The sequence below is a fragment of the Lachnellula hyalina genome, assembly GCF_007821495.1.
Source record: "Lachnellula hyalina strain CBS 185.66 chromosome Unknown contig00010, whole genome shotgun sequence".
Taxonomy (NCBI): Eukaryota; Fungi; Ascomycota; class Leotiomycetes; order Helotiales; family Lachnaceae; genus Lachnellula; species Lachnellula hyalina.
The window spans coordinates 62,089-86,001 of NW_022157124.1; the positions used below are offsets into that span (position 1 = coordinate 62,089).

General features: G+C 47.4%; 5 protein-coding genes across 5 annotated transcripts; 3 read left to right on the forward strand and 2 right to left on the reverse strand.

The window, feature by feature from the left end:
• Positions 1-354: 354 nt before the first annotated feature.
• On the forward strand, positions 355-2,194 carry LHYA1_G001081 (uncharacterized protein; the record flags this gene model as incomplete). Its single annotated transcript, XM_031146067.1, has 2 exons — positions 355-1,216; positions 1,269-2,194. The coding sequence occupies 2 exons, from the start codon at positions 355-357 to the stop codon at positions 2,192-2,194; spliced, it is 1,788 nt and encodes a 595-aa protein (XP_031008963.1).
• Positions 2,195-3,814: 1,620 nt separating this feature from the next.
• On the reverse strand, positions 3,815-6,418 carry AO-I_1 (Copper amine oxidase; the record flags this gene model as incomplete). The annotated part of the gene is made up of 6 exons (XM_031146068.1): positions 3,815-4,019; positions 4,078-4,285; positions 4,404-4,587; positions 4,660-5,700; positions 5,860-5,965; positions 6,021-6,418. The coding sequence occupies 6 exons, from the start codon at positions 6,416-6,418 to the stop codon at positions 3,815-3,817; spliced, it is 2,142 nt and encodes a 713-aa protein (XP_031008962.1).
• A 2,319-nt stretch (positions 6,419-8,737) lies between these two features.
• SPCC550.11 (putative importin) lies at positions 8,738-12,455 on the forward strand (the record flags this gene model as incomplete). Its single annotated transcript, XM_031146069.1, has 12 exons — positions 8,738-8,827; positions 8,886-8,964; positions 9,020-9,480; positions 9,533-9,717; positions 9,766-10,955; positions 11,003-11,343; positions 11,393-11,494; positions 11,550-11,741; positions 11,790-11,832; positions 11,879-12,051; positions 12,102-12,222; positions 12,271-12,455. The coding sequence occupies 12 exons, from the start codon at positions 8,738-8,740 to the stop codon at positions 12,453-12,455; spliced, it is 3,162 nt and encodes a 1,053-aa protein (XP_031008961.1).
• A 3,590-nt stretch (positions 12,456-16,045) lies between these two features.
• On the reverse strand, positions 16,046-17,366 carry cwc24 (Pre-mRNA-splicing factor; the record flags this gene model as incomplete). The annotated part of the gene is made up of 4 exons (XM_031146070.1): positions 16,046-17,040; positions 17,078-17,138; positions 17,270-17,309; positions 17,362-17,366. The coding sequence occupies 4 exons, from the start codon at positions 17,364-17,366 to the stop codon at positions 16,046-16,048; spliced, it is 1,101 nt and encodes a 366-aa protein (XP_031008960.1).
• Positions 17,367-18,118: 752 nt separating this feature from the next.
• On the forward strand, positions 18,119-22,887 carry apsA_1 (Anucleate primary sterigmata protein A; the record flags this gene model as incomplete). The annotated part of the gene is made up of 3 exons (XM_031146071.1): positions 18,119-18,529; positions 18,615-22,689; positions 22,742-22,887. The coding sequence occupies 3 exons, from the start codon at positions 18,119-18,121 to the stop codon at positions 22,885-22,887; spliced, it is 4,632 nt and encodes a 1,543-aa protein (XP_031008959.1).
• Positions 22,888-23,913: the final 1,026 nt, after the last annotated feature.

Genomic DNA, 23,913 nt, shown 5'->3' on the forward strand with positions numbered 1-23,913 from the left:
GGAGTGCTGAGCAATCGAAATACTGTAAGATTTCCCACATATTCAGGGGCCTTTCGCTGGGCTATCTGCTTGATCAACAGCACGTCTGCTATGTTCAGAAGGAATGGGGATATGCGGGATAGGGTGCCATGGATTTGAAGGTGATTTTGGCTGATTCATTGACATCTAGCAGAAGATAGGGGAACACTACAAAAGCAACACTCCTTCTTTCCCGAGCCTGTTGATATCAGGATCCCGCCGTAGTTGTAAAGAGGGTTTTTCTGGGGGCGCTCCTGCCTTGTCTATGCCAGTGATGGGTATGTAGACCTTCGCCGTTTACCGTCCTTTATCCCGACTTCCGCCACCCCAAATCCGATGGCGTTCATGGCTAAAGATATACTTGCACTCGTATCCTTTGCGTCTGTTCGTCTCCTGCACTTGCTGACTCCGTCTCTTGGTCGTACTCTAGGCTACTCTCCCGAATCACCACGAGACATGTCTCCGGATGCCATTTCCCCCTATCCAGAAAGACCGATCCGGCCTTTACCCAAGAGACGCCTCCGCGAGAGACTCTCCCCAGATGTTGCTGATTCCATCAAATACCCACCGGCCCCTAAAACTACCACTCCTTTATTCTACCACCCATATAATCTACGAGAGGATGCTGGGGCGAATGGTTTGGTAGAGTCGCAACACCCGAGCGAGCGAGAGCGAGCTGATGAGCTAGAGCGTGGCTACATTACGAGGAAATGTGGTGATGAGCTGGATAGTGATGAGGACGAGGCTGCATATCGGAGTAGAATCTACTCCAGACATTCGGAGACCACCACAGGCAGATCTTATCGCTACGTACAGAAGCCCGACCCCAAGAATTCGAATCCACAGCCCCCAGCGTCTATTGCGTCTTCGGCGGATGGTTATGACTCTTTTGAAAATACCAACAACAAGAAGAAGCGGAAGATTCCTACCCCAGGGGATAGTCTAAATGGAACTCACCTCTCAAGTGAAATGGCAGGAATGGGTATCTCTGGTCCGGATGATTTAGCGGATGATATAGGAGGTGGCATAGGCTCTTATCATAGCCCCGGAAGTGCTGTGTCTCAGGGTCTTTCTGGTCCGGGTAGAGGCAGATATGGGCGCATCCGCAATGGCAGAAGCCCTTTGAGGACATTATCTGATTCCAACTGGGGGAATGGTCGTACAGTCAAACAAAGACAGGCCCAATGGCCTCTTACTAGTGAGATTCACTTGGTTTCCATATTTAATCTTCCAGCTGACACTGTTTACAGCCGAAACCCCAGGAATCATATCGAAATCCATTGCTGATGCCAATGCCCAGAAGCATCCCATCACTCCAGCAAGAGGTCAAGAAAACGTCAGTCTCTTGCAACAACAGGCTTCTAAGAAATCCACTACTGCGTCAACACAATTCACATTCACCTGCGATTCACAGGTCCCAGGAACAGTCGCCTGGCCAGGACCTACCACCGCACCCATGCATCAAAGTCCAGCTGCTGCTAGGATGAGCACTCATGCAACTCAGACGAGTCCGAACATGCCTGCCAGTCTCAATGCCCCCAACACAGTTGCACATGCCAAGCAAGGCCTTGCTGCATCACAACACAACCCAGGCAATTCGAAGCAGCCGCCGCCTCAAGCCGCCCCTCCAAAGAAAACTCGCCGTCGAACTGGCAAAGAGTATCTCATTGCGGCCCGTAAGCGTCGTCTGCAACAACAGAAATACAATGATCACTACCCACCTGCCGCGGAAGACATTTGGGTCTGTGAGTTTTGTGAATACGAACGCATTTTCGGTACCCCGCCTGAGGCTCTGATCAAGCAGTACGAGATCAAGGATAGACGTGTGAGAAAGCAGGAAGCAGAGAGACGAAGATTGCTAGAGAAGGCGAAGATGAAGGGACGTAAAGGAAAGAAGGGAAACAAGTCTGCGGCTAAGACAACTGCGGCTGTACATGATCGACAAGCTACGCATCAGCAGGCCCAACAACCCACCCCGATGAATCAAAGCCAAAGCCAAGGAACACAAAGCGAGGAGTATTACGAAGACGAATATGATGATGAGTACGCTCAAGACGATCCACCACCTCCATCCCCAACGGCTCCACCCACCAATCATCAGCATCAACACGAGAGTGTACGACCAGCTCCGTTGAAGCATGGTGGGGGAGGTGGAAATGCAATCCCTGTAGCTTGAGCTTACCCGTTGATCGGAAGCACCACTCACTTGCGAGAAGCTAGGGCCCAAAGTTGGACTAGTGTGAACGATATCATTGCTCTTCAATGGTTTCTGAATATTTTCACTTTGATATATACAGGTTCCTCTGGTCCAACAGTGTGGCACCTCACTTTCGGCTGTGGTTTTTCATTTATGTCCTTTCAGAATATTGTTCAGCATTGCATAGAGCAATTCACGAGCATTAGCGCATCAACTATATGCCCTATTCCCCCACTTCAAATCCCGCCCACAATCCCTTCACAATAATCTTGTTTCATTCAATTACCACTCCCCTCACAAAGAGTTGCATAGGTCTGGCCGATAGAGGCATGATGACCGCGGTCTTATCAGGTCAACGAGACAGTAGATAGATAGGTCATTGGCTCTTGGGGATTGCATTGATTGTACTGTACATTCGCCCCATAGCTACTCGTTTATAGGCACGAATGCACGACCCCATCACACAAAGCTCTTGGTTCAAAGTCCCAACGTGAATTTCCTCTTCAATAATAACATTATTCCGTATCATCTAGTTAAAAATAACAAAATGCTCCGCTAAGTCTACCGGCACAGCGTTGAAAATAAACCGAAGAGTGGTTGTGCAAGGAATGCAGTCGATTTCTGTAGAGAGGGTCTTGGGGCAGCTGCAGGGTACGTCTAGCTTGGAGAGCAAGATCTGCTTGGAAAGCTAAGTGAAGAAGGATGTGGGTAGGAACAACCTCATGTGTAGACCAGTCAATACCGGTCCACCCATTCAGCTATGGGGTTTCCAGAGTTGCGTGGTAAAGCTATAAAAAGAAAGCCCGAAGAACGTCAAGAGGAATGGTTAATTAAGCATAAAGCCAAAGGAACCCTTACTTGCACCACTTTGAAGAACCAAAAGAATTCGGGTGTGACAAGGATTTGGCGATTCGGATTTATTCGTGTCTTGGGGATGCATGCGTTCCTGCATAGCCGTTTCTTATTCATTGACCGTGACTTTATGCAAATATCCATTCAGTATTTCCCCGATTGATAATATGGGGAAGTTCTCTATGTTAATAAGATAGATCTTAAGTGTAAACATTAATTTGTCCCATTTTAGCTCCGCCCACCATCGTAGAAGTTCTTTCGTCGACTACTAAAGCGAAAATGAATGATTCAGGGGCACCGTTCTTTACAGGTCCCTTCCTGAACTGCCTACTGGGCTGAGACATTGAAACCGCCCATGCTCCGAACAGCGTAATATGCCAACGTCGATTCCTGGACCGCGTAGAAATACAGCACTCGTTCTGGAGCAACTTAAAGTAACGCGAACCAGAAAGACTTCGAATAGCAGCTAGATCGAATGAGTGTTCTCATTTAACCTCAACGCTACCAGTGCTCAGCAGAACGCCATCATCTCAACTTCTAGACAACAACTAAAAGAAGAATTTCGTGGCACTGGTCACCTGGTCATGATAAGAGAACAAGTGCTATCATAAAGTTGGCCCACCCTAAAGTCGTCAGGATTTCTGTCTGACGAGTCTACCATCATCTTCCGTTTCAGATGTCTCCCCTTGAATGAAGACTCTATGCCCTCGATAACTTAAGTCACGTTGTTTTCAGACTTGGTAATAATCACAAGTTGCTCTTAGGATCAAGGTCTGGCCCAGCGCTCTGAAGATGAGAGCTCGCTGCCTTTTGAACCTCGCCGCTCTCGCAGCATACTTCTGAACCGGGAGCAAGCACCGAGGCCGTATCTTTTGGGCCTGGTACATCTATAGCTGGGTTTGCAGTGAAGAAATCTGCTGGTCGAAGGTGGATCTGATGAATTTCCACGGGCCTAGCTCAGTTAGCAAGAGACTCCAGACCCTTAGAAGGATTGTAGAAGTAATTCTTACATCACAGGCCAGTCCTCAACTCTAGGGTTATGAGTGAGTCCAAAGGTGTTCCATACGACTACATCCTCATTTTCCACATTCTCGTTTCTTGCTACAGCATCCGCTACTCCATCAATCTCCTTTTGGGATTGGTTTGTAAATTCTCCGCCGGCCCAAAGCTCGCCATCTTTGTACTTCGTTACCCAGACATGATGTTGCGCGAATTGGGCTGCAGAAGAGTATGTAGTTAGTATTGGCTTTTGAAGAAAATGGCCCCAGAATTCATGGCGTTTAAAAAGAAAAGTTCAGGCTATTCAATACATTCTCTGAAGGCGAACAAAACTCACCTCTCTTTGCCATGATGCTATCCGGATGTGCCAGCATCAGCTGCGAGGCCGTAGGAATAAACTTGTAGCTAACGGGCCTTCCAGAAACGGGGTTCAACTTCGACAGATTGATCATTTTGACCGTCAGATTCGTCATTGGTGAAGCATCAAAAAATTGTGAGTTCTTGATCGGTGTTTGTCTGACCTGTCGAGAGAGTTAGTCAATCCCACTCGAAAGTATATATCAGACTTCAAACAATCAAGGACTTTCGCTTACTTCATATCCATTTCCATATGGGTTGAGCTCTTTAAACATTGGCATAGGTAGCGACTCTTCTGTAAAAACAGTATTCTTCTGGCCATCAATAGCCGGATCAATGCGGAGGCAAAATATGTGCTGGTGATTCTGCGCCAAGGCACCAGATGATACAACGTTGCCCCACGGGCTTGTCTTCCCTGGATCAATGTTAACAACGCTGACGATACCGGTAGCTCTAGTTTCGAAAGTAATGCCTCCAGCCTGGTCAAGCTTGAATGCGAAGATATATTCGTAATTCGACAGAGTGATAATGAACTGGACAACAAGTTCACGAAGTCGCGTTACGACCGCCCTTTGCGTCCTAAAGTGCGTATGCTTCCAGCCGATCCCATTGTCTTGCTCGTGCAAGCATACGACATTCTTGGCTAAGCTGGCCGTTCCATCGGCCTCTGTCAACACAGTATCGAAGTATTTTATGACCCCTAGACAGTCACATCCCAGGGAGAGGTTGTTTGCCGCACGCCCAGCACCAACATCTCCGAAATCAAATGCTTGTTTTCGGTGGAAAGGTGGTCTTGGATCTCCGTACGGGACGGTCATTTCGCTCAGACTGAGCCTATATAATACACTCCGACCATCATAGTGAACATCGTGGAGAGTGGCGCCTTCACGAGGATTGAAACCAACTCGAAACCTCCATTTTTGCCACTCTATCAGGTTACCGTTGACTTGGAAAGATGGGCCTTCTGGTTGAACAACGATCAGGGGCTTAACATCCGAGCGGAGCGGCTGAGAAAGCAGTTCAGGAATATACTCGCCGGGTGAGCAGTGGTCCAGTACATTCTTTTTGTGCGTCCCGTAAGTTAGCCCATCATCTTTCCCACCCGTAGCTAATTTGTCAATTCGCACAACCTCATGACTATACGTATCCATCACTGGAATCAATGGAAGTGGATAAGAGTAATGGTTAGAATCCTCATTTCCAGATCGAGTGTCTCGTGCGAAACACAGGCCCTGCGTATAACGTGGAACAATCTCTCCATCGCCTCCATAAGGCCACTACGTACAAGTCAGTGATAGTAATGATACTTCAATCTCGAAGACTGAGAGATAAGTTTTGAAAATTAGAAATAGAACGGGCTCTTAGGAGCTATCTTGGACAGACAGAAGACAGCACCTTTGTGCCTTGATTTCAGATGTGGTAGCGCAAATGCTCACCGAATCAATAGTGATGACGAAGCCTTCAGGAAGCTCAAACTCAGCGATGGCCTTCTTATAGAGAGGAGAGGTAAAGCAAGCTTTTGTGAATGCTGCGAATTCATGACTATGCGCGCAAATCAGCAAGTGTGGTGAAGATGTAAGAATTGAACAGGTCATACGTAGCCAAACTGGCATGGTGCACCTTTTCAACTACTCTTTTCTCGACTTCCAGCCCAGAAGCGATCTCTACGCAAGATTCCGTATATTCATGGTTCTTATCACCATAAACCACATCGTATTGAGCTGTTGCGCGGCGAGCTGGTCGAGGGGTCTGCAATGACACTTTCCCGGAATGTTCAAGTTCAAGGAACTGTGATAGTTGTTTCTTAGGTGGTTCCTCGAGAAATATTGATCGAAAATGGACCGCTACAGTGTTACCTCGGGCTTTCAAAATAGCCTCGCGAGCCAGATTGACTTCGGTAACGGTGAGTTGGTCGAGGGGATGGGGTATCATGCCCGAAGGGCCCCCTGGCCCGTCTGATCGCATAGGATGTGTAGTTAAGTTTTGTGTAGCCATGGCAATAGTAAAGTCAAGTGTTGAAGGTACGATTTCGAATTCAAGTGACTTGTGCAGGGAGAAGGCTTACTAAAGGAGACTTCAAATAGTTCGAAGCGAAAGGAAACAGAAGGCAGGTTAAAGGGGAACTGGCACTTATACTTATTCTTATCTTAGCATATGGAAGAAAAGGTTTCCAAGTATTGTATCCCACTACTAATGCAAATCCCCAAACAGAAAACTGCTATTTCCATATCGAGTCATGCAAGTGGAGTAAGCCTAGCGCCGAAATATACTTGACTCCCAGATCCTAGCATTCGAATTCGATACTAATAGGCGCAGCTAAATACGCTTAACAGTTTGACAGATGCCAAGCTGCCTTCCTAGGCCTTATTAAAGCCTCTTATTTAAGGTTAACCTATTAGCAGGTGTTGGTATCACAAGGTGATCACTTCACTACACGTGTAGGTCCGTAGTTTATGGTACTGGTGGTTTCATTGGTTGTTGGATAGCTCGCTAAAAAGGGGGTGTTGCAACACGAAGAGGTTATCCCCATGCTGACTCAGCTAGCCCGGGTCACATGACTAGAAAGGTTCCCACATTATTCCCTATACAGCAGGAGCAATAAGCATATCTAGGTACTAAAGAGTTAGCAGCTGCATATTATTAGCCTCTACGAGGAAGAACGACTATAGTATTCTATTATAGCTGCTTAGGCCTTATTTCGGGTGGATAAACCAGTACCAGTGCTATTAGGTTTCCGTAGCGTGCTTATAGTGTTTAACAGTTCGCTTTAGTCGCGGAGTCTATAGTAGAGCTATCATGGAGCTACTGGACCTTAGGCGCTACTTAGTATATAAATACTATTTACATATAAAAGTAAAAACTGGAAGAACACTATGCTATTATAGTTAGTATATCTAAGACTTAAGCTTTCTTAATCTAGGAATTATAAGATAACGGGACCTGTAAAAGTCCTTGTGTGGAGAAGTTATAATATCCACTTACTATTCCCTATTTACATTACAGCCCTCGTGGAGCATAATCTCACAATCATTTACTACTCGCAAAGCTTGATCGGCGGTCTCCCCCTAGCTTTCACAACCTCCAACCTCCAGCTAGGGGGTCGCTGTCACTGTTCTCGGAGTGGAGTTCTTCAAAACTGTGCACATCCGGCTTGCATACCAATTGGGAAGTCACAGCCGGAAGCGCCAAAACTGTTACTCCTCCTCCTCTCCTGCTGCTGGATCCCGAGTATAAACTTAAGTAATTAGGATATTTGGATATAGGCAATTAGTTCTGAAGCAGGCCCAGAAGTTCATCGAAGGGATAACACACTTCTAATCAAGTCGATTGTTTCCCAATCTTGTCCTGGACACTCAGTCCTAATCAGAACCTCAGCTGCCAATCCTCGAATTACTACGGTATGGTTATTAGAATACGGCGATTTTTACATAGTAAATGCCATCCGAGTTCTGGAGACGATGATATATATATTTTTTCACTATGACATGGTGTACCCCATCCCGTCCCCCTTCCTCCTCCATCACGTGTGACATAAGGCGGGGTTCTCATCTTTACTGTAGCACAGGCTGTCAAATGCACGAGTCTGTTGTTTGCATGCTGGCTTCGACAACTCCCACGGCTTCCACGTGTCTGTTACGCTGGTTCGGACACCGGGACCCACGAGGAGAAGGAGGAGGAAGTGTATCCTCTATGCGTTGCCTTGGAAAGCCTGCTCCTGAAACAATTCGAGTACTTGTATTTTGATTGATAATCCAGTACGTGGGGCAAAATCAGCACTTTGAATGTTCGTCCATCTACTTACTGGTTGTAAATGTGTAGTCCTTGAATAAAGTTATCCTAATCAACGCAATATTCAGGACAAGTGTACAAAAGAAGTAATAACAAAGTGGCATTATACCGTAACTATAATTGCATCGTGCCGTTTATAGATCAACCGAGATCCTTCACAATGCAAGGGGAAGGAAGGAGACAGGCATTTATTCTCTGTCCCCGAGACTCGAAACCCATTGCACCTCTCTGTCCCTTATGTCATCATCTTCTGTGCCTCTACTCCCTGTGCTTGTGCCTGTTCATGCGAGGCTGTATTGATATCGAAAAAGAAGAAACGTTCCCCACGTACCTTCCGAGCTCGACCTATTGACAGTAGAACAAATTTGATAATTTTTTTGCTGTAGACGGTCCCTGCCTACGCTAGCCGAAGATTTACCACCCACGACAACTTCAACTTCCTTGAGCGCAAGCCTCTTCCCCTCCATTTGGCTGTATTTTCTTGTTCTACCAACCCTGAAAGAACGGCACGTTCATACCATAGCCATGGATGTTGCCGTATTACGAGATCGCATCGTCGCGACCCTTGACGCAGATGCTGACGCTCGTCGCCGTGCTGAACTGGACCTGAAGACCGTACGCATGCATTCCCGAGCATTTTACAAGTGCCCTGTATTGACACTATCTTTTGCAGGCAGAAGAACACCCAGGCTTCACCGATGCCCTTCTCGATATCCTCCAAGCCGAGCAAGAAGGCCCAATCCGTCTATCAAGTACGCACGCGCACACGTCCCACTACCCCTCGAATATACTAACGCACAGCCACAGCCGTTGTTTACCTGAAGAACCGAGTCACAAGGGGATGGGCACCGAGCGAGGATTTCCCACAGAATAAGGCTATATCGGATGATGAGAAGCATAGGTTTCGTGAACGCTTGCTGCCAACCCTAGCATCCTCCCCACCCCAAATACGACAGCAGCTTGTTCCCATCCTCCAAAAGATACTTCAGTATGATTTCCCCGAAAAGTGGCCCTCGATCGTCGATGTTACAATACAGCTCCTGAATACAAACGATGCCGCCTCCATATTTGCAGGTTTACAGTGCCTGCTTGCTATTTGCCGCGTCTTTCGCTTCAAATCAGGAGAAAACCGAGCCGACTTTGATAAGATTGTCGAAGCAACTTTCCCCCGACTGTTGAGTATTGGGCAAGGGCTGGTAAATGAGCAGAGCGATGAGGCAGGGGAAATGCTGCATATTGTGTTGAAGGCATACAAGCACGCAACTTTCGTGAGTTTTAGGGAGGAATTTTGAAGCAGCAATGAAGTGCTGACAGGTTTAGTTTGAACTGGCTACCGCCCTCAGAGAACAGACGGTCGTTATTGGGTGGTGCACATTGTTCCTCCATACCGTAGGGAAAGAGGTTCCTGCGAGTGCTTTACCAGAAGATACTGCCGATCGTGAGGCAAATCACTGGTGGAAATCCAAGAAATGGGCGTACTTCAATTTGAATCGCCTTTTCGTACGGTAGGTGGATTTTGAGATGATTTGACTTCAATTGCTGACTCTTTTTAGCTACGGCAACCCCCAATCACTGCAGAAGGGCAATGGAGATGACTACACGGAGTTTGCAAAAATGTTCACTGCCAATTTTGCCCCTGAAATTCTCAAAGGGTACCTTCAGCAAATCGAAAAATGGGTGGCGAAGACAACCTGGCTCAGCAGGCCGTGCTTGTCGTATACTCTTGTCTTTTTAGATGAATGTGTTCGCCCCAAAGAGATGTGGGCTCATCTCAAGCCACATCTTGATACACTCGTTACGCATTTTCTCTTTCCAGTCATGTGCCTTACGGCAGACGACGTGGAGAAGTTTGATACAGACCCTGAAGAGTATCTCCACCACAAACTTAATTATTACGAAGAGATCTCGGCTCCCGATGTTGCAGCAACCAACTTCTTGGTCACACTCACAAAGGTTCGGAGAAAGCATACTTTCACCATACTTACATTCGTCAACACTATTGTGAACGAATACGAGACGACAGAGGATGCGAACAAGAACCATATTGCAAAGGAGGGTGCTTTACGGATGATCGGAACATTATCCAGTGTCATTCTCGGGAAGAAGAGTCCGATCGCGGAACAAGTAGAATACTTCCTTGTGCGCTACGTTTTCCCAGATTTCCGCAGTACACAGGGATTTCTGAGGGCCCGAGCTTGTGATACCGTTGAGAAGTTCGAGCAGTTGGATTTTAAGGATCCGAACAACCTGCTTATCATCTATCGTAACATTCTAGAATGTATGGGCGACACTGATCTCCCTGTTCGAGTCGAGGCTGCTCTTGCACTTCAACCCCTCATCAGACATGATATAATCCGAACAAATATGCAACAGAATATCCCTCAAATCATGCAACAGCTACTGAGGCTTGCAAATGAGGTCGATGTTGATGCATTGTCTAATGTCATGGAGGACTTCGTCGAAGTATTTGCCGCTGAGCTGACTCCATTTGCCGTTGCTTTGAGTGAGCAGTTGCGAGACACATATTTACGGATCGTTCGAGAGCTTCTAGAGAAGAACGATAAGCGTGATGATGATGAGAGCTATGGAGATTATCTGGACGACAAGAGCATCACTGCTCTTGGCGTTCTACAAACAATTGGCACTCTCATTCTTACTCTGGAAAGTACCCCTGATGTCCTTCTCCACATGGAGGCAATCCTTATGCCGGTGATTAAGGTTACTTTGGAGAATAAATTATACGGTAAGCGGAAACTCCTTCAGTATAGAAGAACTTACTAACTAGATTAGATTTATACAATGAGGTATTCGAGATCATCGACAGCTGCACGTTCGCCGCCAAATCTATTTCCCCAGTGATGTGGCAAGCTTTTGAGCTTATCCATGCGACCTTTAAGGCGGGGGCCGAACTTTACCTCGAGGACATGCTCCCGGCGCTTGATAACTTTGTTCAATACGGTCAACAACATCTTATAGAAACTCCACAGTACCTCGAGGCCATGTTCGGCATGGTATCCGACATGTTTGCCGATGAAAAGGTTGGGGGAGTAGACAGGATCTGTGCTTGCAAATTGGCCGAGGGTATAATGCTCAGTCTTCGTGGTCATGCTGATAACTACGTTGTTGCATTTGTAAGACTCGAATCTTGTTTTTATCTCGCATTTCACTAATGCTCAACAGGTTGAAATGGCTATGCGTACTTTGACAAGCAACGAGGTCAAGGTCAAGTCATACAAAATCCACTTGATGGAGATGGTTATTAATGCCATTTACTACAATCCGGTAAGGATGTCGAGTTCACAAATGCCATGGTATATTGTCACTAACGCTCCTTTAGGTATTGGCTTTGCATGTTCTGGAGGCCAAAGGCTGGACCAACAAATTCTTTAGCTTGTGGTTTTCAAGTATCGACAGCTTCACTAGAGTGCATGACAAGAAGCTATCAATCGCTGCTATTGTTGCGCTGCTCACCCTCAACGTTGACCAAGTTCCTGCGAGTGTCCAAACTGGTTGGCCGAGGTTGTTACAAGTGAGTGCTTGCCCATATTCTTTATTTGCTTTAGCTAACAACAAATAGGGTATCGTCCGGCTCTTTCAAACACTACCAGCCGCCCAGAAGAGTAAGTCCTCTCCTCTTTGTGCAGAGTTGGCCTAACATATGTACAGAACGTGACGAAATCTTGAAGGATGACTTCCCACTTGATGGGTCAGCCTATGATGACGATGACGAAGAAGACTGGGCTGGGGATGACACAGCGTGGAATGAAGAAACCGAACCTGAAGAGGAGACAGATGCCAAGGATGAAAGCACCGCTTACCTTGACTTCTTGAACGAAGAGGTAAATAAACTACCTACCCCTTCGTCATTAATATACTGACCTCTTGACAGGCCCAAAAATTCCAAAATCTGGAAGACCACGATTCAGATGATGAATTGGGGGAAGAAAGCCTTCTCGAGACCCCACTTGACAAGATTGAACCCTATTTCCTCTTCAAGGAAGCCCTTCTTAGTAAGTCCCCTTCCATAGGATCGTGTACACGATACTAACAATATCTAGAAATGCAACATGAACAGCCCCAACTGTACTCGTCCCTCACAGGCAACCTGAGTCCCGAAGAGCAAAACACCATCCAACAAGCTGTGCAACAAGCCGACGCACTGGTCGCCAACGCCGAGGCGGCCGCTGCCGCCGCAGCCGCTTCAGGCCAAGTTCCCGGTGTTGTCTTAAATGGTGCCGCATGATACTTCATCAAAGAAAGATATTTGGAGCGGATTTACATCAAACGCTCAAGCGTGCGTGCATGGTTGGGCGTTTTTGTTGCTGCTGTCTTTTTTAGCAGCAGAGCGGATGGATGGATACCTTTGGGATGGGACTCGTTGAGGCAGAAATCGATACCTTTGGGGAGGAGCAATTTTGGAGAAGCAGCTTCACTGGGTGGTTGGCCGAATTTGAGAATGAATTATGAGCGATCAGCACGCAAAGCTGCTACGTAGATAGATGACTTTGTTCGATGGTCGTATGAGTAGATGAATACATGCCCATTACAGCACGTTGAGAGTGATAAGTGATTTTGTTATTGTGTTGGAGTGAAATGATTCGCCGAGATTTGTAGCTTGCAATCCCATGTGATATTATAGATTCATGATCCATGACCTGGTATCAAAGCACCATGGAGTACCAAGAATGAAGATGACATTAGTTTCAAGATTAGGTAGGGCATTATTCGGAAGTTTGGATGTTGAGCTAAAATTCAAACTCCCCCCCCCCCCCCATATTCTAACTTATAAGCATAAGGTATATAAGTATCGAGCCACATCTCTCATTACTATTCGGAGGCGGTAGGATGTGTTATAACGACAGGTAGTAAATATTAGTAAAACCATTAAAATCAAAATCTCATTGACGTCTGTGTTCCTTGCCGACCTGGCATCTTTGACCGGCCTAAGGTTCTATATATCCCTATTGTACTGTACCGCTGGCTTAAACGAGTTTCGGAGAACAGCTACCTACCTAGGTACTTAGTTCAACACCTAGTTCTTCATCTACCCAATGGAAGATTTTTTGCTTGAGAGGAATATTGATTGATTGATGGAAGATAGGAGTTTGCTAATAAAAGTGGAGGAAGGCTAGAAATGAATGAATGGGTGGTGGTCGAGGGGCGCTTGGAATTGTATAGTATAGTATGTTGTAATCAAGGCAATAGAGTAAGGCAATAGGCGAGAAGAAAGTCTAACTAAGTGTTGACATCAATGTTTCTCAGTTAGTACTTGATAAAATGACTCACGGTAGGATATTTTCATATTTGGGGATATTGAAGAGGGCAGATGTTAACAAGACTAAGAGCCTTATTTCGCATTTGCCGGTGTTAATTTACAGTGCTGAAAAGCTGCAGTGCACATTTAGACGTATTGGACTCCTGCATGTTAGATATCGGAGGGAGCGCTGGCAGGTCTGATAGTCGTAGATATGATTAACATACGCTGCCTCTAATTTCACGTTAATCATATACACGTACACGTAGAGCTCGCAAACTTATTATATTCCTTCTACCTTCCTTAATAGCCTTTGTATTCTCGTAGGGCTTTAAGGTACCGGTGACCTCATTCGAGAGTGATGGTTTGAAGTTAATGATCGTAGACCCCTTTGTCTGCCATTGTGATTGTATCTTCCTTCTATCCCACCCAAAACCTTCCATGTGGCAACGAGATCGAGCGCAAGTCTGGTTACTAGCTAACCTCAATGTCCCTTGCAAACCGCTCAACTTGCTTTACTTGTATATGAGAGCTCCATGCTTTACCACGTCATCCCACGTCGTTTCAATGCAGCCCGAACCGTGCTAGTATTGCTAGACGTAAGTCCAGACCTCTGGCAGATTGCCGGCCCTTAAAGTAACGAGTTCAGACCACAAATTGACGGGTAAGGAGCGGCCTTGAATACAGGACACCAAATGATTGCGATGGATGAAGAAAGGTTTATCATCTCTTATTAACGCCATCTTCAATTTAATGAACAGGTTGAAAGTCCTGCCCCGAACGAATTAGTATAGTAAACAGTCAAGTACTTGGAGAGAGCCAAGAAGCTCACATAGAGGAAAACAGCTTTTTGGGGGGGGGGGGGGGGGGATGAACCTACCACCCGAGGCTTTGAATAGAGGCCTGACTATTATTACCAAGGCTAGTGACTATAGCAACCCGTTCAACGTTGTGGTGCACTTCGTTCATATCCAAACGGAAACCAATCTTTGCTGGTGCGATGCCTATAAGGGTCCCACCGTAGAAGTTTTTCATTGCCTCAAAAGAGATGAAAAGTAGAATGTCATTCTTGTAATCGAAGTAGGCAGGTCTGCCGCCAAGTTGTTCTTTAAAAGCCCGACTGTATCGCTTAAGACCAACTTCTCTGGACTCCTGGCATGCGTGTAACAGGGTCGGGATTTGATATGTAGCTTTGGCTCGGTAGATATTGAATGGATTTTCCATTGTTTTCGCTTCAAAAATCCTGGCGATCTCTCCGTAGTCCCTAGATATGGTGACGACTTGTGGTGGTGGGAAGGAAAGTTTCCAGATCATGTCTCTAATTTCCTTGGGCAACTTGGTGAAATCCCGAAAATCGGCTTCGTCGGAATTGTTGGTGACGATGGCTCGAGGAGTAGTCGGGGATTTTCCGTTCACTCCAACTTCTCCAGCCGGTTTTCGGGGACCAAAGATAGACTTGACAATGCCGGTGGAGCTTTCTTCCTTGTATGGAACTGCATCAGTCATAGAAGGTTGAGTCTGTTCTGCCGTTGCTTTCGAGTTGTTGTCTAGGTTACCCCAGTACCAGTTCTGCTTGCCAGCCGTCTTTGACGGTGGCACCATTGGACTCGAAAACTTGTCGTAGAGGCGGTTATACTTGTCCTTCGCTTTCTGATCGATGTCGAAAGACTGACTGGTGGGGCTTGGACTGGATGTGCTGGAAGGCTGCTCTTCTTCCGTCAAGTCAATGACTACAGCTGGCTCCCGGTGCTTGTAGTGCTGTGTACCGCTGCCGCTAGTTTGGGACTGGGGCATACTCATGTTCCAGTACTTGATTTTTCGCTTGAGGGAGAGCTTCTGCGAGGCGCGCACCTTCGAGATGGAAGGGGTAATGGAAGTCGATGGGGCTTGCACCCGCGGGTTTGAGTGAGGCATCTGCGAGTGATGGTCAGCGCTATTTTGTACGTGGGAAAGTGAAACAAATGATAACGAGAGCAATTGTGGAAATATCTGTTAACTTACTTTGAGACGGTCGGACATGACTTGATTCGAGGCAGCGTGGTTTGCTCAATGGAGTTTCGTCAGGTGGGGAGCCTTTGAAGTGGTGGGAATTTGGTTACTCATCCACAGACGACGAACAGCCCGTATCTTGAGTTGGGAGATGTTTTAAATGGGCAGGTTGTACTTCGCCAGGGTGAATTACCTAGGTAGGTACTTTTCGAGGTTCGAACTCAAATAATCGTGAAGCTAGCAGAACAAGCCGTTTCTTGAATATTCACTTCTCAAAGGGGAGGCAGCATGTGATCTTGAGATGTATATAGTATATACAGTCAAGGATTGAATTCATAGCTGAAATCGAGGTCTTTGCGATACGCAACAAAAACAAAATAGACCGCGGCCAATACGCATTTTCGAATCCTATTAGAATATCAACTGTAGTGGTCAAGAATTCATAATAAAAGTGAAGGTCAAGTTAGAGCTATCAGAGCCTGTCCAATGCAAAAGACAAAAACGATGTGAAAAAAAAGCAGACTGGGGGATCAGTTGTAAAACCAAGGGGACATGGTTGATGGGTATTTATTTGCCTGATGTCTAATATACTATTCTTCCTCTTCCTCATCACTTACTTCCTCTCCGGCTTCAATAGCCTTTTGCCGCCTCTTAGCAGCCTTCTCCCTCTTCTTGTCTAGCAACTTTTTCAACCCCTTTGCCCCATTAAACATCCCTCCAGTCCCCGCACCACAAGCCGCACAACTAGGATCTTTCTTATACCTAGTTAACGCGCAGTTCAAGCAGAAATAGTGCCCGCACTTTGTCAAAATAGGATCCTTGTAACTTTCCCTGCACAGAATACACGCAAACGGGATGCCCTCCAACATCGCATCATCGTCATCTGAGTCTTCCTCCACCGCATCTCGATTCGCACTCGCTACCTTCGTCCCCCCCACTTTCTTGCCCTTGGTGACGTTCTCCCACTCTTTATCCAATTGCCAGCCTTGCTTGTAATCCTCTCTTGCATGCAAGTATTTACAATTATCTCCAAAACCACAGAAACCCGTCTGCTTGTAATCTTTGCATACATCTGGTGCAAAATCCGTAACAGTGATGGTTCTGATGTTTGTGGGTGCTTTTACGGGGCCCATGACTCGTTTTGGGGCATCTGGATTCTTTTGGATGAAGGTGGTTGCGTTCGCGAGACCTTTGTATGTTCCATCTGCTGCTTCGGCCGGGGCAGCTCTTGTGCTGCCGAGCAGGTTTTTGGTTGATAGGGCATCGGTGGCATTCTCATCATACCAGTTGCTTTGCTTGGTGGCGTCATTAGAGCTTTTCATGGTGGTGCTCCGGTCTGCAGAATATATTGAAGCTGTGAGGTCGGTGTTTGAGGAAGTGTTGTTCCTAGAGGATGCTGTTACAACGCCTGTATTCTTCTTCCTTCGTTTAATCTTTCGGCCGGATTCATCTTCGGATGAAGAGTACGCTGAATCGTCGCTGTCCGAGGCTGGAGGTGGGGTGGCGGCTCGTTTTCGAAAATTGGATTTGCCTTTTGCAGAGCGTTTCTTGAAGATTGCTACTGGCGGAGCTGCTGGAGGAGTTTCTGTAGATTCCATGATGTCCGATAGTTTCACACTTACTGGGCGATCTGAGAGTATCGATAGTGTTGAAGGTTGCTGCGTTAGAGGTTTGTTCTCGAGGCTGAGAAAATATATGGTATTGTCAAGCTTACCTTACCTTACCTAGGCTAGCTAGGCTAGGTAAGGCTAGGCTAATAAGGTAGTGCCACTAATTAAGTAAGGCTGACTAATCGCAGAGGAATAAATAAATACCTCCGTAATAGCTCCAGCGTAAACACCGGGATAATCAATCCTGGGCAATTTTTGGAAGCTTTTTAATTTCAGCAAATTGCACAGTCATGCACGCCATAATAATTCAGGGAAGTAAATAATAGGAATAATAGAAAAGTCATGATGCGTTGTTGTTTTGAGAGCGCGTAGACCAACCAAATTGCGTATATATAGACAAGATGAGAAGGGAATACAGTAAACAAAACTATCCGCCTTGGACCAGTAAGATAGCAATTCAATCCACTAACGTCTCATCCCGCGCCGCGCTTCTACCTGCTCTTTTTTTATCGAGATCCGTGGGCCCACCAGCATCATCTCGTCTCCACGATCTCCTCACCTACCTCAACCTCACCCTACATACCTTCTCTCCCCCCTCCCCCAATAGTTCTTGCTAGACCGCCACAAGTACCTCTTGTCGCGAACCTGCCCTCAATCACGCAGGAGGCAGGGTTGTATTTTTACACGGGATAATAAAGGAAGTGTCTCGGCGCGGACCAGGGCAGTATCAGGAACGCGCGCCTTTAGTCCGTCAACACGACTAAATTCTGGCCCGTATTCTACATCAACGACACTGCCGACATTCCAGTGCAACCAGTCCCACTTTGCACTTTGTGCCACCTTCCACCGAGTTGTACAATACAATCTTAATATCTTTGCGCAAAAGTACAAGTATCACGCGAACCATCACGCCTGCGAATCTCGCCCTGAATTGGCTCTGTACCTCCTACAGGACCGCGGGGAGTGTTTGGAGACTGGTGATTTCCGAAGACGATTTCTTGTCAAAGGCTGTCCTTTGATTGGAATTGTTTAATCTGAATTCGTGCAGTCGCCATGGCTACCTCGCTGGCTTCCCAGGATCTGGTGTCCGCTGAAGCACAAGAGCAGAATGATCCCTTCTTGTCCAGTTCAACAAGCTCGGCGCACCACCGATTCTCACATTTTGACAGCCAGCTCTTTGCTCTCGGACCCACCGCTTCTCCGGAACAAGCAAAGCGGGCATTGGAGGCTCATCTTGCCCAGACCGAACAACGAATTCAAGACGCTTCAAAGATCGGAACTACCCTTGTACAACAGCGAAAAGAGCTAGAAGATCGGTTGAAGGAGGTCGAGAAGCAGCAAAGCGAAGGGGACATCACGCCCGAATTGCGGCAAAAGCTCATTGATATTGAGAAGGAATACAATGACGTTGGCCGCGAGAGTGCGAGGGCGTTTCTGCCAAAGTCCAGAGTTACAAGTGGTGAGGTTGGGAATTCACCATATACAGGTGAAACAAAGGCATGCATACTACTTAATTACACATGATTTGGACATCACTGATATGCAATAGCGTGCTGCAAGCCCCTCGAAGTTCGAAAGTCAAGCCACCAACTCACCCTCGAAACTCAACGTTCCTAACAGCAGACGCCAACGAAACCAGCCCTCGAATCGTGTACACGACATAGAGTTCGCTACCGAAATCAGTACATCTCTTTTATCCCAAGTCAGACATCTCCAGGCTCTGTTGGCCGAAAAGGAAGAAGCATTGAAGACTGTGACTTTGGAAAAATCAAGGTTAGAGGAGGAGGCAGAGGGATTCAGCCAGCGATTACGGAGCCTTGATGAGAGCGAGCAGAGGTATAAAGACGAAAATTGGAATTTGGAGACCCAGATCCACGAGTATTTGGCTACCTCGAAAGAGGCGGCCGACAGGGAAAAGAAGTTGTCCCAAAGTCTGAATGTTTCGCAAATTGAGAAGAGCGCTGCACAGAAGGAGCTCGATGAAATTAAATTGAGCCACGCAAAGCTATCCGAGGACCATACGAATACTGTCAAGCATCATGATGCGGAGCTGGCTGCTGTCAGGCGAAATATGACTGTAGCTGAGAATGAACGTGGGGCGTTGCAACGAAAAATCGAGGATTTGACTGGCCAAAATCAGGAGCTTGCCAAAGCTGTTGCACATCAACGTGGAAGACTGGAGGGTAGGGACCAAACACGAGGATTCAGTGATGAGGACTTAGAGACTGCACATGACGACGTCACACCTGAACACTCTCCGCCACCCTCTCCAATCAAAGGGACTCCAAGACATAGCATGTTGGAATCGGAGACGCTGAAGAGTTCTTTACATCATGCACATCGAATGATCCAGAATCTGAAGGGGAACATCCATCGGGAAAAGACAGAAAAGTTAGAACTAAAGCGAATGCTTCAGGATGCCCGAGACGAACTGGAGTCCAGCCGAACGGTGGGAATGGGATCTGTAAACGGCAAGAGAAATCGCAAAGTAGACTCAAAGGAGTTCAAGAAGCCCGCTAAGCCTGGCCAACTAGGAGGATTGAGGGGTAGTAGAAGCGAGGTTTTCGTGGACGATATGAATTGGGAGGAAGACAATGGCCAAACAAGTCCAAGTCACTCAGCAGCAGTCACTGCTGCCCGTGTTGCCGTGGGAGCTGGTGGTGGTGGAGTCGCTGATCGCCCCCCGCCCGAACACAGCGATCACTTTGAGACTGCGAATGAGACAAGCGATGCTGCATTTGAGACGGCCAATGAACGTGCTACAGAGACTGAGGATTTCCAGACTGTTAATGAAGGCATGAGTGGCAGTGAAGAGTTGACTGAAACAGAGGGCAGATCGGGTAGTCCATCCCGCAAGAAGCCTCCACCTCTTGCCCTGACCAGACCTGGAAATCGCCAGTCATTCCAGAGTACAGCCTCAACTTCTGGTGAAGAGTGGGATTACGATGAGGTCAAGACACCAACTGCTCAACCTGCTGGACGTCTCAGATTGAGAGTTAGTCGGGGGGGTAACCGACGCTCTAGAGTCGCTAGCGAAGAGCCATTTCAAAGTAGCCCGGTCAGCCTTGCAAATAGCAGTAGAGAGGGCACACCTGCACAGGGTGGTCAGACCTTGTTTGCTGAGCTTGCCGATATGGGAGCAAGTGATGAGGAGGACTCATTTCAGGGAACGCCAGGCCGTAGTACCTTCCCTTCGCTGACCGCAACACCAGGATCCAGACCTTCCACTGCAAAGGGCATTCCCGCACCTATTGCTATGGCACCACCTGTACCAAAACTCCCTATGGTTGATTCTGCAATGATGACTGAACCTTGGGAGCCAGAGCCAGAAACAGAACAAGAACCAGAACCAGTTACACCCCAGACTGCGGTGCCTTACCTCGCGGGAGCCGGCCTTGCAGGCGCCGCTCTCACGGAGGCTGCACATTTAGCGAGTGATAAGCGTTCTTCAACTGGCACCCAGGTCAATATATCTGATACTGCAAGGCAATGGCATGAGGACCAACTCAATAATCAGCTTAATGGTCTTCTCCGGGTTGGTTCTCATACAGACGCTCGACCTATATCAGCTTCAACGTACAGCGACAGGAGCTCACAGTATGATCCAGAACTTATGGATGAAAAGCTCGCCAAATTCCCATCTCCCCCAATGTCTCGTGCGCAAACCCCAATGGCAAGCCTGTCAGGACTTCAGAATGTTGCTGCTTCTTTAACCATGTCTACAATCCATTCCGAACAAGTTGAGCCTACCGAGGCGCAGTCTCCAATCCTTTCAGATCGTTCAACAGAACCGCTATCAAGCACGCCAAAACAAGCTCCAGTACCTGCTCCGCTGGTTTTCTCGTCCATCCAGTCTGTCAATACAGAACCAATCACGCCACTCTCACCCCGAAGCCCAAGAAGAGATGCTGTGATGATTCCTCATTATGAGTCTGACGAAGATCATTCCGTCCGACAAGAAGACCCGGAGACGCCCAAACCTAAGTTCCTTGGGTCTGTCTTTGGCTGGAATAAGGATAAGACCCCTACGACACCAATTATTGCCGAGGACGAGACTCGCCAGTCGCCTAGCGATTCGCCTATGAATGATACTCCAGACTCCCAGCGGCCATTCAAAGAGCTATCTAGCAATACCAATAGCAACGAGAGAACCGCCAGGAAGCCTCATGTAGAGACAACCGATGAAAGCTCGCAGACTGCCTTGACAGCAGAACAAATCGATGAAATGCTACGAAACAAGAGACAAACGGCAATCATTGCTGAAGATGGTCGAAAGTCGCCTGTTTCTGCTCATCATTCCACCACTCTGCCTCTAATCGTTCGAGCTCGCAAGTCCCAGGAGAGTATCGGAAGTGTTGGCCGCGCGAGATCAAAGATGACTGAGCCTGACTATCCGCATGACACTGCTGCTCTCCCACTGAAGAGACCAACTAGTGCCGGGAGCCAAAGAAACGGGTCCATTTCGAGCATTCATCCACCACTACCTGCAGACTCTAAGAAAGTCATTGCTGCCGCCGCCCAGCGTAGCGGCTCATCTAATGGTGCTCACACTCCAGGTCCCATGGGACCTCCCTTGCATCCCGCGAGTGCTTACAGAGCCAACAATCCGTCATTCAGGCCTCGTACACCTAGCCAACAACCCCCTATGAGTCCAACTTCATTGAATGACGGCCCAACTCCACGAGCATATCACTCTTCAGGCGGCGCCTTACAATCACCTCCTGGAACTGCTAGATCCAGACGGTCATCTGTGACATCATTTGCGTCCGAGGTTGACACTCGTTTCAATTTGAGAACAGGAATGCCGATGCCACACGGTCTAGAACCTAGTACTGATCCTAGAATGATCAATGCCATCACGCAGACAATGATTGGAGAATATCTCTGGAAGTATACCCGAAAGGCTGGTCGTGGAGCAATGTCAGAGAACCGACATCGTCGTTACTTCTGGGTTCATCCATACACCAGAACACTTTACTGGAGCGACCGAGATCCATCATCAGCAGGCCGAGCCGAGTTGAAAGCAAAGAGTGTTCCAATTGAAGCTGTCAGGGTAGTAACGGACGACAACCCAATGCCTCCTGGCCTGCATCGTAAGAGTTTAGTTATCATGACCCCCGGTCGTGCTGTCAAGTTCACCGCAACCACGGGGCAACTTCATGAAACTTGGTTTAACGCATTGTCTTACCTGCTTCTCAGGACTGGCGAGCAGAAGGGTGAAGATGCAGCGGATCTTGCCAATGGATCTCTTACGCATGAAGATGTAGCTGAGTTCAATCCTGGATTTGGCAACAACAACACACGCCGAGGCCCAGCATCACTCTCATCATACAATAGTCGCACAACCCGTAATACTTCACCCACGCGCAAGTCTGTTCGAACGTCAATGAACAAGCCCCAACCTGTCCAAGCATCGACATCATCTCGAAACCCTAGCGGAACTTTGTCGCGACTAAGTAACTACTGGAAGCAGGGAAGCACCAGAAGCCGACAAAGCGCAGGAAACAGTGGTAGTATTTATGAGGCTAGCGAGGTGCACGACAGTGCTGAAGACCTGAGGGCAATAATCGAGAGGCAAGACCGAGATTCTGATAGGCTCGAGAATGTACGAGCTTGCTGCGATGGTAAGTCCCTATAATCACCTCACCCAGCTTCAACATTCTAACGTGACTATAGGCAAACATGATGTTGGCCACTTGCACACCACCAATTCTGGCAGAGGACGTCATTCTCACGCTGTGGGACCTGCTTCAGGGTCAGCACTACGACCCGGGCCCTCCCAAGCCCAAGGCCGAAACAGCATAATGCGGCGCACCGATTAAACACGTTGTACTACAGTCACCACCCAAAGCGAGGGATCTCTCTTTTACGAAGTTTATGTTTTCCTTTTTAATCCCACACAACTGAATCCGCTATCTACGCAGAAGCGTTTCATGAACGGCTGTTCCTGATTTTACGGCCATGGACTTACAGATCAACCGCGATCACATCTCTCCTTTTTTCGCTTTTGTTTAATGACTCGGGCGGAAGATAAGATAATGAGCATGCGATAAAAGCATGACTTATCTTCTTACCCTTGTATGTGTAATTGGTGGAAGAGGACCGTGGATACGGATGGAGGATAAGAATGGGATAGTGAAGTTTTTGACTTGAATATACCCGAGGTTGCAGCACTCATTATTATTGTGGAGCGTCCCTTCTTTCGAGCGTCCCTGTTGTGTACTGAGTAGACAATTCAATCTAGCAAGTTGGTCGGTTTTGAATTGAATTTGCCAATAACAATTCTATCCACCTGTCTAGCACCTTGATTCACCTAGTGATTCCCTCCTGTCTACCCTTTCTCTTCCCCTTTTCGTCCCTATATTCCATCTCCCCCAACCCTATCCTACCCCAACCCCACCACCATCTTTAACACCACACAAAGTCCTTCCCCTTCCCCTTACAATCATAGTCATAATCACAAACACACCATGTGCACAAAAACAATCTACTTCTTCTCCGACAAACACTGCATCTGCAAACAAAGCGTCATCATCACCTGTCCCAAAGCCCAGCTCCCGCCTCCCGAGCAGAGGATGGCGATGACAATGCTCCCGACGTGTGGGGAGTGGGTTACTGTGTATAGTGAGATAGTGGGGAAGTGTGGGGCGGGACAGGATAGGGGGTGTGAGAAGCAGTAAGCTCTCTCTCCTTCTCTCTCTCTCTCTTTGCTTTTTACTTCTGCGTGTGTAGGGGGTTGTTGGGTATGTGCTGATAACTGTGTGTACGGGTCTAGGATGAAAATCGATGTGCTAGTGATTTTCTTCCAGAGGTGTTTAGATAAGAGCTTTGGAGTGGGGATAAGCAAG